The sequence below is a fragment of the Ceratocystis lukuohia genome, assembly GCF_044167205.1.
Source record: "Ceratocystis lukuohia strain C4212 chromosome Unknown Supercontig9_pilon, whole genome shotgun sequence".
Classification (NCBI taxonomy): domain Eukaryota; kingdom Fungi; phylum Ascomycota; class Sordariomycetes; order Microascales; family Ceratocystidaceae; genus Ceratocystis; species Ceratocystis lukuohia.
Window position 1 is genome coordinate 1,057,111 of NW_027263528.1, and position 14,324 is coordinate 1,071,434.

The 14,324-nt window shown below is 48.5% G+C and overlaps 1 protein-coding gene across 1 annotated transcript; it reads right to left on the bottom strand.

The window, feature by feature from the left end:
- Nucleotides 1-2,648: 2,648 nt before the first annotated feature.
- Nucleotides 2,649-10,356, bottom strand: HOO65_090251 (Highly reducing polyketide synthase azaB; the record flags this gene model as incomplete). Its single annotated transcript, XM_071004407.1, has 8 exons — nt 2,649-3,497; nt 3,556-4,120; nt 4,231-8,977; nt 9,059-9,299; nt 9,352-9,554; nt 9,621-9,710; nt 9,763-9,850; nt 10,129-10,356. The coding sequence occupies 8 exons, from the start codon at nt 10,354-10,356 to the stop codon at nt 2,649-2,651; spliced, it is 7,011 nt and encodes a 2,336-aa protein (XP_070856137.1).
- Between the last annotated feature and the right edge of the window lie 3,968 nt (nt 10,357-14,324).

A 14,324-nucleotide genomic window follows, 5' to 3' on the forward strand; every position in this document is an offset into this window, starting at 1 on the left:
GGTTCCTACATCACTTGGCTCCCTACAAAGTCCCGCAGGTGGCGAGGATAAGCAGACGCATATGTGGATATGCAAAAGGAAAAAGAACTGGTGGATGGAAAACGTTGTCACCAAGCCACTGGGGAAATCAAAGGGTAGAACTACACTCGGGAAAAAGCTCATGACAAACACAGGATAATTGGTTGCGGCCATAAGGGCAAACTCGCATTAGTGGCACTGACTCGCTTCTACAGTTCTTCTTCTTCTGCATAGGCTGTTGCTTCGGAGCTGAGCAGACATGCCCAGCGACAGAGGTGTAGGTTTCTACGGGTGCGGCACCGTCGCTACCCAGCGTCACCAAGACACGGGCCGTAGGGTACAGAAAAGCAGGTACCAGAAATCTCGGACCTCTCCGGAGCTTCGGACCTCAAAGTGGGTCCCACAATAGACCTAAGTCTATAAATAGAATTTCGTAGAGTCCAACACGGCGAAATGGGGACATGGTCTAGTGGTATGACGGATCCTTAGCATGTCTGAAGCGTGTATGGATCAGGTCCGGGGTTCGATTCCCCGTGTCTCCACTCCGATAGTTCAGCCGATAGCCCGCTGGATTCTTTTTTTTTTTTCTTTAGATCATGATGTTTGATGTCCTTTGATAACTAACTAAGAGATATGGTATTGCCTCTTCTCGTAGACAAGTTGGATGGCCAGTTTGTGATAAATTCTTTAGCCTTGAAGCCTAGTCTTAAGTTTGACAAGCACAAAGTGAGCGCAACTCTCCCTCTTACAACCCTCGGGGGGGTACCTTTGAGGTCTGGCGCCTCCCCTTCTTCCGGGCTGCTAGAGGACGACGCCTATGACACTGATAAGCGTCTTTCATTCTTTTCTTTTTCTTTGACTCTGTCATGGATTCAGACAATGAGCTGTGGAGCCTTGAGGCCGCTCTTGCCCAACTTTGAGGAACAATCTCGTCGTCGACTCGCCCCCTTTTTCACGACAACTTTCGCGATCGCCAACTCCTCATCGCCACAACACCACTCCAACTCAAGGAGTTCACCTTCACGCTCAGGACTGAGTATTTGAGAGTTCACACAGTCCACACCTTTTTCTTATGTTTTGTTTTTTCTCGCGCTCCTCTGTCCTCGGACAGACTGGCGACTGTGGCAGGTCACTAGAAAGGGGGCTGCCTTAGGTCACATCCACACCGCATGAGGCAGCGGCCACTAGGGCGGTGGAAGGATAGACCATGAGCCCTCGGATGCTCACACAGTATGGTTGACTTTCTCGTCGCTTGACGGGATGCCCAGACTGCACTGGAATCTGTTGTCTTGTCTCCATGATCTTCATGGCTTCAGGACACATAGCAGATTTTTCAGAGGAACGAATGTTTGTGGGGAAGTTGGGAGTCGATTCCACTTCTGGGTTTAGGGTTTGTCTGGGGTTTTTGTCGGTGGGGAAAGGGGGATGTGGAAAATGGGAAAACCAAAGGTGTTGCAGCAGCCACGCATAGAAGGACAAAACCACTGTACTCCGCCGGGGCCTACCCCCCGTGCCGACAGCCGGGGGCCTTTTAGACTAGTTTTTACACGGGGCCTCCACCAACCAAAAATATCAGGTAACCAATCCTAGAACCCGACAGGTACGCCCTCGGGCCGCGCTATACAGAGACCCTCCTGGCTATATTGCTGGACCCTAAAAAGTCATAGGAGAAGGTTGAAGTCTATGCGTTCCTGTCACTGCGGACCGCCCGGGAGGTGCTCCCGGCCGGAAGGCCGTCGTATTACGGTGAAATAGCTGTAGGTAGACGCTAAATAGTACAATCAACAATCAATCAATCACAAAGTGAGCGCCATATTACCTATTTATATTTTAAACTGTAAGTACCAACACGGAATCTGGTAAGCCTTGCTTTTTGATTAGCACTGTTTAATACCGCTGATACCTTTGGCTGAGTACAATTACCGTTGATGTAAATGCTTAATTAAATACGAGGTATACTAGATGTTGTATAAGTAGTAATCTAAATTATTGAAGTAGGTACTTGCTGTTTGATAGATTGGTGTGCTAAAGATGGTGAGAATAAAGACTCTAGGGCAAAGATTCATGACCCAAATTACATTAACTATGATAATAATAATACGCTCAACACCGAAAGATATCAGATCAACGTATGAGGCGTACGTAGCTCTAATATCAAGACCAAAGACTTGCATCCAGAAAAAGAAAACTCGAAATTGTATGTCACAACTAACAAAATGTAATTTGGTCTAATCTAACCAATCCCCAAAAAATAAGTAGCCTTGATATCAGTCTCTTAACAGAACAAAATTTAAAACAAAAGAAAAGGTGAGAAGCATTGAGAAAAGAAACATCAAACGAAAAACATGAAGCGCTTCAGTACCTGTGGTCTAGAATACTGTCGATGGCGGTGGTGGTCGGAGGATCCTTCGATATCCTCCTTGAAGATGCTTCCTTTGATCTGCACCCCCATTCAGCTTTTCTGTAGATTTTAAGCTTATATATCGTGTCTTTATATCCCGATTCCATTATATCCTTGCATATGTCCATCTAATCATATATGTTAATATGTGGGTGCTTTCAATCGGCACTCTGGCGATGCGGTTTTCGAGTCCGCAAACCCCTTACCATGCTCCTTTTTGATGTCTCAATCAGCCCTTAGTTTCTTGGAGGCTCTGCCATCGCCTCACCACATTTTGGGCCAGGGCTGCCAGCGTCACGTCGCCGATAATTTCAAACACTAGGATCTCGACACCCATGTTATCTTCGACCCATTTTCGCAGCCAGAAGCCGCTAAACGAGTCAAGGCCATAGGCTAGCATGGAACGTTCAACATCAATGCTACTGGGGGCTATCTCTAAGCGTTCGGCCAGTGCTTCGACTATTGCCTGCTGCACACTCTCGACGCTTTCAAGATTTAGTTGGGCCTTTTTCGAGGTCCCTTGCGTAGCATCATTTTCGGTAGCAATGTCGTTGTTGTCAATATCCACATCAACAAGCGCCAGGTGTCGGTAGATTGCAGTGTTAAGCCAATATGGGTCTGCTGTCTTCATCTGTCGCTGCAGCCCGCCTGATCCAAGCCCAAAGGCCATGTGTGCTGGCAGGGCATCCCCCGCCGCCACAGCTATTCTCACGCATCGCAGGAAGTCGTCGTGTCGAATACCGAAGAAGCCATTGGCTTTGAGTGCCCGCATGACTTCTGGGTTGCGGGCAATCATACCTGGACCCATGACGGGACCGAAAGCTAGGGCGGTAGCGCAAATCCCATGTGTACGTAGGGCCAAGGCAAAAGCGTCCTGCCATGTGTTGGCAGCAGCGTAGTTGGCTTGACCCCGGTTTCCAATCACGCCAGCGGCGCTAGAGAGGAACAAAAACCAAGGCAGAGCAGGCAGAGGTGTATTAGCGGGCGTGAAAGCAGCTACAAGATTCTGCGTGCCTTGAACCTTTGGTTTCATGACTTCATCCCACTGATCTTGCGTCATGGAGTCAAAGACGCAATCCTATCGAATGTCAGTTTTCGCCCGATTTAACAATATAGCAGAAGAGAGAAAAGAATACCTGTAGAACACCTGCACATTGGATCACACCCTTGACACCTCCCAGTTGCATCAATGTTGAGGCTATCGCTGCGACATGCCCGCAGTTTGTTAGATCCACCGCTAGCACACGCACTACAGCTCCTAGAGCCTCCAACTCCATGACGAGTTTCTTATCTTCGACTGAAGTTCCCGCTGAGCGAGATAGAAAGGCTAGCCTTCTTGCACCACAATTCACAAGCATCCGCCCGATACTTCCTGCTAAGCCCCGAGGAGCTCCTGCAATGACATAGAAGCTGTCGCTGGTGATTCGAGATGAAAGACTTGGCATTTCGACTCTTGGTGTGAGGCTCACTCGGTGGTTGGGCTCAAAGGCTGCAACAACCATGCCGTGGTTAGGGGAGGCTTCGCGCTGTCGAACCGCTTCAATAATTGAGGATGCTTCGTGAATGGGGCCAGCATAGCTGAGCGTTAATCGGCCAGCGTATGAAAGGGCCTGGACTATGTCGATCATCTGTGACAAGAACAAGACATCTTCTTCGAGCAATTGTTTGATATCCCATTCGTAGTGGATGGTGCCACGGGGCCTGGAAAGGGTGACGCTAGCAGAATCTCTGTCCGCAACTTGGAACAAATAACGGCCTAAAAATAAGCAGTTAGTATGAGCTCAGCAATAGTATAACGAGATAGCAGTAACTTGCACTTGTTAGACACTGGGATGGCAAATCCAGGGGCTACAAAAATAACGTCAAATCGGCGTTTAAATGTAAGACGCTCAAGGCCCTTTTCTGATATAGCAATAGCGTCCCAAGAAACACCCGCCCGAATCAATACGTCCGCCTCATCTGCAGAGTCAACCAAGCATAAGACGTGATAGCCAAAGACATTGGCGACCTGGACAGCTGCTTGTCCATGAACTGATGCAGCGCCTATAACCAACACACTCTTGCCAACTCCCGGGTTATGGCCATTCACGAAGGAAGATGGTTCAAAAGACTCCAGAGCCTCCATAACTGGGTGTGAGCCGGCCAGCGCGGCGACTGCGGCGACATATGCTGACAGGCTAAAGTAGCTCAATGGTTTTGGGAGAGGCCGGACCAAAAGCGGGTTTGTCACAACGTGAGATGAAAAGGGCTGGGGGAGCATCAGGCCAACCACGGAGGATCCTTGCTCAAATCCAGATACATATGTCGATGGTGGCGAAGGGTCAGCACCAAAGAAGTCGCAGCCAAGAAATGGGAAGGACGATGATGAAGTGCGACTCTTTAACTGCATAACATCGGCTGAAGAGAGTAGCGTTGCGAACCGCTGGAACACAATCTCTCCAGGCCCGGGAAGCGGCAAAGAAGTCTGTACCCAGTGAAGATTATCAGCCTCGCTCATCATCTTGCGGGATTTGAGGACTGTCTGCTTTTGCAGGTCTGCGCTGAAGAAGTCTGCTTCTACAGCCTGTACTAATGACGGGTCAATTAGACTATTGACCTCTGATAACAGCTGCAAACGAGGAACAAGCAGCCTCGACTCCCTTTCTTCGAACTCCACATCGCAAACCCCCAGCTCACCAAAAACTTGAGTCGCTGCATCCCTTACAAGAGAAGAAATACAGGTGCTGGCCAGCTCAGCCTCTTCCGATAGCTTAAGAACTGCTAGAGGGACACGCGAACCTTCAGAAATCAGTGTTCGGACTAGGCCAGTGATTTGAGCACCAAACATGCTATTTCCGAGGACGGGTTGTGTAACAAAAAGGACAGCTGAGGCGCTTTTTTTCAGGCGTCGAATTTCTTCGATATCCTCTTTTTTCTCCCATACTGTAGTGTCACGCGACAGGTGGCACAGCGAAATGCATTGATGACCGGCAATACTGAAAGGGTTCTCAAGTGGCATGACAACAACCTTTGTTGTAATACCGCTCTGAAGCAGAAGAGAGCGTATGTTGGCTGCCATTGAAATGACATCGTGGGAGCGGTCTTGTGGCACGAGAATGGCTACTGGACTAGAAATAGCGCCTGTCCTCTGGGGAGATCGAATAAGGGTTAAATCATCACCAAAGCATGACACAGCAAAAGCCCGGGAAAAATCAACTAAAGGTTGATTTAATTGTAGACAAGCCTTTACCTTGGCGAGGGAGCCAGTAAGAAGCATAACACCATGTGACGAAAGACGGGCTTGCAGCGAGGCAATATCAATGCCATCTTGGTTACAAACAATGACCAAATCATAGCTCTTCGCAAGTTGAGTCTGCTTATCAAATGTGTCGACGATCTTGTGTTGAATGTTGCTTCGTTTGAGAAATTCATCATCGAGGGGCTGCGAAATATGGCCCTGGGCTGTTAGCTTTAAATGTCGACACCTGGTAGAAAGGTGAAGAAGGAGATCGGGGCTTTGGGTCACAGACCATCCAATCTGGAGGACTGATAGACAAGGGCTTTTGAAGATGAGAGCCTCAAGTACGTCTTCAATAGCGCATGGCAAAGAATCACGAGGATTGAGAGTAGCAATATCTTCTTTCCACACAATCTCGCTTGCCAGATTCCTATGAGGCGCCAACCATCCCTCTGGAAGCTGCAAAGCGGCCAGTCTGATTCCATTGAGAGCAACTTGTGGTTGATCAGCGAGGCCGAGAGCCATCACAACATCGCCTGTAGACTCACGTATGCCATGGCTAGTCAAATCACCAAAACCATAGAAATGGGACCCGGCTTTTCCACCACGAAGAGATGCCGAAATAACAATCTTTTCGATACCAACAGGAACCATTGGCTGGCTATCCGGGCTAAACAAAGCATGTAGCATGCTGTCTAAAGTCGCGGGATGAATCACATGCTCAAATTCGAAAGCATACGGCATCACGGCTTTGGTATCAGGGACCCGAAGCGTGGCATAAGAGCAGTTGCCCTTTCGACGAATGTCGGTGATATTTCGAAATGTTGGGCCATATTGCAACCCAATTGATTCCAGGGTCTCATATAACTCAACTGTACTGCCGTCCTGGTTGCAGAGTGAGAAGGACTCGAGAAGGCGAGCGTTTTGTTTATTCAAGAATAAGCTGTGCTCCGGGCTTGCAGAGACAAGGGTGAGAATGCCTGAGGCGTTGCGCTGCACAGGCCCAAATGAGACCTGCGAAAAAATGTCGAAAGTATATTTGATTTCAGTCAAGGAATTACTGAGTTTCAATGACAGCGTGCTTTCGAGGCCATGGGCGTCGTCAGGAACGACCATTGCCTGGTGAATGGAAAAGTTGGTAATCTCAAATGACACTATATCGCTGGTGCTTTCGGTAGCTAATTCAGAAGCGGCCTCAATCACCATAGCTATCATTCCTGCAGCAGGGTATAGAACTGTCCCCTGAATCTTGTGGTCCTTCATCCAGGGATTTTCAGCGAGCCGATGAAACCCACGCCATTTCATCTCGAAAGGCGTCGAGTCTATGCTTCGAGCTCCAACTAGATCTCGACGAGGCCAGACACGGCTCAAATGAGATTTGGTGAGATGGGACTCAAACCAGTATTTATTCTCGTGGTTCCAGGGGTAGGATGGCAGGTCAACCAGGCAATGAAGCTGACCAGCAAAAAGAGTAGAGGATCGCGAGATGACTTTGGACATGTTGATGTCGATTCCACAGGACCACATCTCACCAAGCCGCTGAATAACAGCAGACTCCGAAGTCTGCTTCATGTTGAGAAGTGAAAAGTACCGAGGTTGAGTCTTCTTTCCGGAAAAGTGTGCTGATATGCTATCAAGCACAGGAGTTCGCATTACACCAGCAGTCCCAACCTCAATGAATATCAGAGGCTGGCTGGAGGAAGTAGAGTTTGTGAATGAAGTGGCCATTGCCTCTAATCCAGCCTGGAACTGTACTTGGTGGACGAGGTTCATGCCCCAGTACCGATGGACTAGCGGCGCTTTATCAAGAGCTTGTCCCAACAGCGTCGAGTACATGGCGGGTGCTGAGGCAATCTCAGCGGCTGAAAAGAAAGGCTCGCTTTGAGGATGGACGTACAAGCTCTGCACGTAGTCGACCTCAATTTTTCCCATATCAGGGGAGTGATAGCCACACGGAATTTGTAGCACGCGATGGAAAATTTTACGCGCCGAGAGTTCCCTTGCAACAGTTGACATCTCGAGTGCACGGCCAGAAATTGTGACTGATCGCGGGCTGTTAATGCAGGCAATGACTACCCGATTCCTATTGAGTTGGAGCTCGTTTAGAAAGGCTTCGGCGTCCTCCACACTGAGGCCAGCAGAAATCATGCCGCCTTCGACATCGGGATCTCTTGTCAGGAGAAGGCGCACCCAAAGACCTCTTAGGAATGCGCAAGACCAGGCGAATTGGCGGGTTATCTTCTTAGCTGCGTAGGCAGCAGCGATCTCACCTGATGAGTGGCCAATCACATATGTAGCCTCAACACCTAGCGACGCGAGGAGGTCGATGCAAGCAACTTGCACCGTTGTGGTGATTATCTGTGCAATGTCAACGTTGGAAACCCGACTGCCCTCTTCCGCAGATGCTGCCAGAAGATCCTCAATATTGAATGAACAATGATACGTTTTCTGAATAAAGGTGTTTGCAGCAGCAATGCTCTCGCGGTAAGCCTGGAACGATCGCAAGCTTTGGCCCATCTGAGCCCACACACCTCCCTGGCCAGCAAAGACAAAACAAACTTTGGGAGGCAAGGAATTGACCTTGGTAAAGTCAACTTCATCTGCAGCACGCAGCTGGGACTGGAGATGCTCTAAAGAAGATGCCGAGATGGCAATCCGAGTTTCGAGACGTGAGCGCCGGCAGCCAAGGGTATAGGCCAAGTCATTGAGATATCCTTGCTCTGCAGAGGGCATTTCTTCGAGATGAGCGAGGAACTGACTTAGTATCTTTTTTAAGCTGGATGCTCCGTGGGCAGAAAAGACAAAGGGTTGTGGGGATTCTTTAGTTGTGAGAGTGGAACGAGAAAAGACAGGATTTTGCGCCTTCTGGCTCAGATACTCCACATCTGCAACCACGGCATGTGCATTGGTGCCACCAAATCCAAATGAGTTAATGCTCGCTTGGCGTCTTCTATAGCTGCGAGGCCAGTCCATAGTCTCAAGCGGGATTTGCAGCCCTAATTCGCCCGCATTCACATCTTGGCGAGGGTTTTCAAAGTTGATAATGGGCGGTATCTTGCCATGCTCAACAGCCAAAACGGATTTGATAAATCCTGCAACGCCGGCAGCACCCTCCAAGTGGCCGATGTTTGTCTTGATGGAGCCGATCACCAGGGGACTTTGGCCCGGAGGTTGACGTAAGCGGATACCAGACGATATCGCAGACATTTCCATGGCGTCGCCGACAATCGTGCCTGTGCCATGGCACTCGACATAAGCCGTATCTGAAAAACACAGGTCATTGCGGGTGTATACGTCCCGAATATTCATCTCCTGCGAGGCAGCGTTAGGCATAGTGATGCCTGTAGATATTGTTAAAATCCAAACGAAAAGGAAAATTGGGCGAGAGAGGGGGTTAGAGAAGCAAGATAAAGCAAACATACCTGATGTGCGGCCATCTTGGTTCACGCCATGACCAACGACCTCTGCCCGAATCGGATCATTGTGTGAAACGGCATCGCTCAGCCGCTTTAAGATGACGATTCCAGCGCCCTCCCCGCGTCCGTAGCCATTAGCCCGAGAATCAAAAGTGTAGCACTTGCCTTCTGGGCTCAGGAATCCCATAGACGACATAGGAACCATAGTATCTGGTATCAGCATCATGTTAACACCCCCCACAATGGCCTAGACAGAAGTTAGTATGGGCTTCCCAATGCCTAAGGAGTATCTAACCCACCATGTCTGAGGAACCTGACTTCAGTGACTGGATAGCAAGATCGATAGCCACTAAACTCCCACTGCATGCGGTATCGATCGTCACGCTTGGGCCCTTTAAATCAAAAAAGTATGATATTCTGTTAGCGAGAATAGCTGTGCCATTACCAGTAGCTGCTAAATCAGGCTGCCCATCAATATCTCGAAGGGATATGGCCTCGTAGTCTGCAGGTCAAAATTAGTTGAGGGTGCAAGCGGCAAAAAAGCAAAGGAGCACTAGGGTTGACATACCCTTGACAAAGGAAGCAATAAAAACTGATGTTCGTGACCCCTTGAGCTCATCGAGAGTTATTCCAGCTATGATTGGCGGCTGATTAGTTCCTAATTCTCTTATATGCTGTACAACCACAAGACAGTGTCTAGTAAACCTTACCACTCTCAAGTGCCTCGTATGTGACCTCTAGCAATATGCGTTGCTGGGGATCCATAGACCGTGCGTCGGCGGCAGGAACAGAGAAGAACTACAGAAGGAGAATGGAAGAAGTCAATACACATTGATTGCCACAAAGACTTTTTTCTCTCAGGACTAAAACGCACCGACGCATCGAAGCTTGCAGGATCTGAAGCAAGGAAATGTGCGCCTTTTACAGGGATCTAGGAAACGCCATGACAAGTATACATCAGTATAAAGGATTCAGTTAAGCAAGGGATGGATGGAGCTATAGGACATCAACTCTCTAAGTCAACATCCACAGCATAAAAGAAGGATAGAAATAAAGGAATGAAGGGGGGCACTTACAGAACCTTGTCTCTTGGGATCTGGGTGATAGAAGCCCCGGGCATTAAATCTTTCGATAGGACTCCAGCCTGATTCCCTTCGACACAACATGTCCCAGAGCCGGCTCGGGGAAGTTGCGCTTCCAGGAAAGCGACAGCCCATTCCAACAACCACAGCATTTTCGGGGTGGGTTGCCACGGCTGTAGCTGACTCTGATAATGATGGCGATGATAACGGTATATGTGTCATTGCGGTACATAAGCGTATTTGTGAGGGAAGAAGATATAAGAGATGAGATCAAGATAAGACGATTATAGTGCCAAAAGAAGAGAAGAGGGGGGATGAAGGTTGGATAGATGATAACAGGCAGGAACAAAAGAGGTTGCTGTTGAAAATGGGGTGCTTGTACGTATGAGTCTTCGTGGAAGCCTGAAGCAAACGCGCCGTGAAAAGTTTTCGTGAGGGGGAGAGAATAAGAGGAAGGCGCACAATATTAAATATCACGGAACCAGAGCAGGAGCAAAAGTGGCAGAGAGGACAGAACCTGATAGAAGGGTCAGTTGATTTAGCACGACAGGAATTTGGGCTGGCCACAGGGCAACTGCTTGTAGGGTCGGGGGGAAACAGAAGGGGATGGAAGTGATGCTAGTGCTCTTACGGAGCAACTACCGTCTAATTGAGGGGAATTCTGCCATTTTAGAAGTGTCACCGGCATGACGACTCCACTTTGGAGATGACAAGCAAGACACGCCACGGTGAAATGAAGTAGTATATGAAAAAGTGCAAAATGACAGATACAAGAACTATGAATGAGATGGCCAGGTGGCAGGTCCCTGGGCCAGGGCCTGGAAATGAGCGGGCGGAGTTTCAATAAAAGGGAGTCTCCTACTTACCGCCGAAAGTTTGATGATGGGATCGGTGAGCAGCAAGCCACCCGCTTTCTTCACCGAGGAAGCAAGAGAGGAACAACGAATAGGGTGAGAGAAGAACAGTTCGGCTGCTGTAGAAAGCGAAAGGAGAAGGAGGTGAAAGAAAGAGGTAAAAGGGGATATAAACGAACAGGTGTCCAAGGTAGATATAAAAAGAGCAAGTGCGGTCGCCCAGCTTCTTGATATCTAAAAAAGGAAAGAATAGAAAGAGTGTCGTAATATAAAACGGAAGGGGATACTGAAAGAAACAAGGCAGCAACCTAAAAAATGAAGATAAATACAAAGCCTAGGTTAGTGGTAGATTAAAACCAACGGAAGGCGCGCTATTCCGTTACTTCCTCCAAGGTGTTTGCTTGCTCTTGCCTTGCTCCCTTGCTCTGTGGGGCCACAACGCACGACACACCATCAAGGCCGGACAGCACAAAAGAACCTTTCGCTGGTGCTGCTGATATCACTGAGCCAGACGGTTCGACGGACCACAAGCGTAGATGATAATACGTCACAGCGGCAGGCCTCGAGTCAAGAATAGCAAAGATAGGGAGGGACTAAATAGGACAAGACAATATTGGCCGTGGCAGTGAGAGGGAGAACGACAAGTAACGCCGTGTGTGTATCTTGTGTGCGTATGTGCATGTGTATATGTGAGCGCCTGTAAGTGTCTGCCAGTCTTTGGGTTTAGATTCGTCTCCTTAACCAAAAGACACAGTAAAAATAGCAGCGGGAACAGCAAGAACCCAAGACAAAAGTTTGGTTTGGAAATGACCTCCCTTTTGTCTTGGCCCCGTACGAGGAACTCTGACCGCAGCCATTGGCAGTACAAGTAATAGCTGTATAGATTAGCAAGGACGGTTGCCCAGGGCTATGTGTAGATCAAGGACCCGGAACATTGCTACCCTCTGTGTAAGGAGGTTCTTTCGCCCCAACAGGTCCGCCTCGGGAAGAATCTGCGGACTAGAGTATTGCCATGAACCATGCGAATTCACAGTCAGGGCCCGGCAGATCTCGTTCTCTCGTATCATCTTCTCCCCTGCCCTCTTCTCTTGCCTCTGTACTACAAGCTCCCTCCCCTCTTCTTCGGAGCTGAAGCTCTGATATCTCTCCTGTTCTTGCTGTCTTCTATGTTTTTCATGTCTCTCTTTTAGAGATGGCTTTTCTAGGCCCGGAACATGAGGGAAGGGGGGAGCCATGCTGCTGCTTCACATCGAGTTTCCTTAGCCTCAACTTGCTTTTTTTGCCATCTCTCTTGATAGTACAGGGGTCGCAGTATGTATATTGTGTTCATTCAGACTCACAGAACAGGGCCAAGTATATGGAGAATAGGAGACTTAATAAAGGAGCTAAAAAGGGACTCTTCTCACACATCGAGCTGATCTAATGTATGTAGAGAATGGAAGGGACAAATCGAAGTGAGCAGACCAAGTAAACAAGGAAACGATGACATGGACTCATTGTCTCTGTCTGTATTTCTAGCTGGCGTCTCATCTTGATAGAGACAGCTGTCACAAGCAGATGGGCAGGGGTTGTGGTATGAACACCAATGTGCTCTCTCTTTCTCTCCTTCCATTTTCACTGCTCTCTCTCTCGCTCTCTCTCTCGCTCTCTCTCTCGCTCTCTCTCTCGCTCTCTCTCTCGCTCTCTCTCTCGCTCTCTCTCTCTCTCTCTCTCTCTTTTTCAATCTCTCACCATGGGTGTTTGCCCGTTTTTCCGTTTGTCTGTTGGTTTATCTCTCTTTGCCGAAATTATCTCTTTCCAGGCTCTCATACTAGTCTGTCGTCAAGATACCTAGTGACCTCCCAGACGGCCAAAAGTCTCTTTTGAATGTAACGCCATATATTTGATACTAAGACGGCTTGGGACAATTTTGGCCTTTGTTTGACTGATAGACCATGCCGATTGGCTGCCTGCCATATGGAACACAAAATCAATAGAGTAGACTCAATTAAGTATCCAAGATCTATTTCAGGGTCAGCCCATGCTTTCCAAGATACTCTCAAACCTGGGTCCAGTGCTTATGTGATGTGTCTGCCCCTGGCTCAGTTTGATCCGGCCAGGCTCATTAATGCACATCTCCATACGGTACGGTACGCTACAGTATAAGTGGCACTAATCCGATGCCATGCAATAATGCTCAGCAATACGAACATGTTATATGGTACATGGTACAAACGCTTGATAAACAGTCTTCATGGTAGCTGCCAACCCTTATTGCCACTGGCCATTCGCCATGTACACGCTCCGCCACTAAAACTGTCATTGTCTCTGTTTTGTTTTGCCTGTCTTTTCCCTCTCTCTATCTTCCTGCTTGCGCTTGCTACCTTGACTCACGGTGCACCGAGTCCAGAGCAAGCCTCGACCCATATCACAGAGTGTAGTCCAACAGTCTGCCTCGTACTAGAAAAGAAGAAAAGTAGAAGCAGCGAGAAAAAAAAAAAAGAAAAGGCCCGTGTCTATCTCGATTCGACTCTGGCCCACTTGACAAGCTGCAAGCTGTGCTGTTCGGAGAATTTTGCCTCCGCTCCCTCATCATGTTGGAATAGGACTTTCTCTCATACCGTGACTGTCTCTAGCCGAGCTCGGCAGATAGCAGCGCTTTGAAGGCACAGGAAGAAAGAGGGGAGGGAAAGGAAATGGACCCACCCATACAGGGCCCCGGCAGACAGACACACACCGCTACTTGAAGGAACAGCGGCAGCACAAAAGACAAACAAAAGTAGAATAAACATTTTAGCAGCCGCGTGACACAAAACACTGACTAGAAAGGTAGTTAGAGTGAAAATCAAGCGGCCGGTGTGGCCAAAGGCAGTAAGGGCTGAGGATGGAAAAATGGCAAGACGAGGCGGGAGAGAGGCCTCTAGAAATAGCAAGACTAAGAGAAGGGAGGCCAAAGTGAGACTCATTGTGTGGCGCTTGTCACGAAGATGCAGTAGAAGTTGCAAGACATACACATCGTGCGGTAGATAAGAAGTAGGGGGAGAGGCCAAACCTCTATTGCGAACATCACAGTATCTCACACTCCAGTCAAGTCAACACCTTAGACCGCTAAAGAAACAAATACTAGTTAGTCCCTTACAAAGCGAGTCTAATAAATCATAGATAACCCTTAATCACACCACCTGACTCCCTGCCTTCGCACTGCGTCGCTAGATGACCGGGGGGGGGGGGCAAAATCTAAATCCAACTGGGTTGTATCTACAGTCCCCAAAGCTTTGCCATATCATAACGACAAACATATGAGAAGGAACTCTGCAGACCGATCCGGTGATAGCGGCAAAAAATCAAATAAATAGC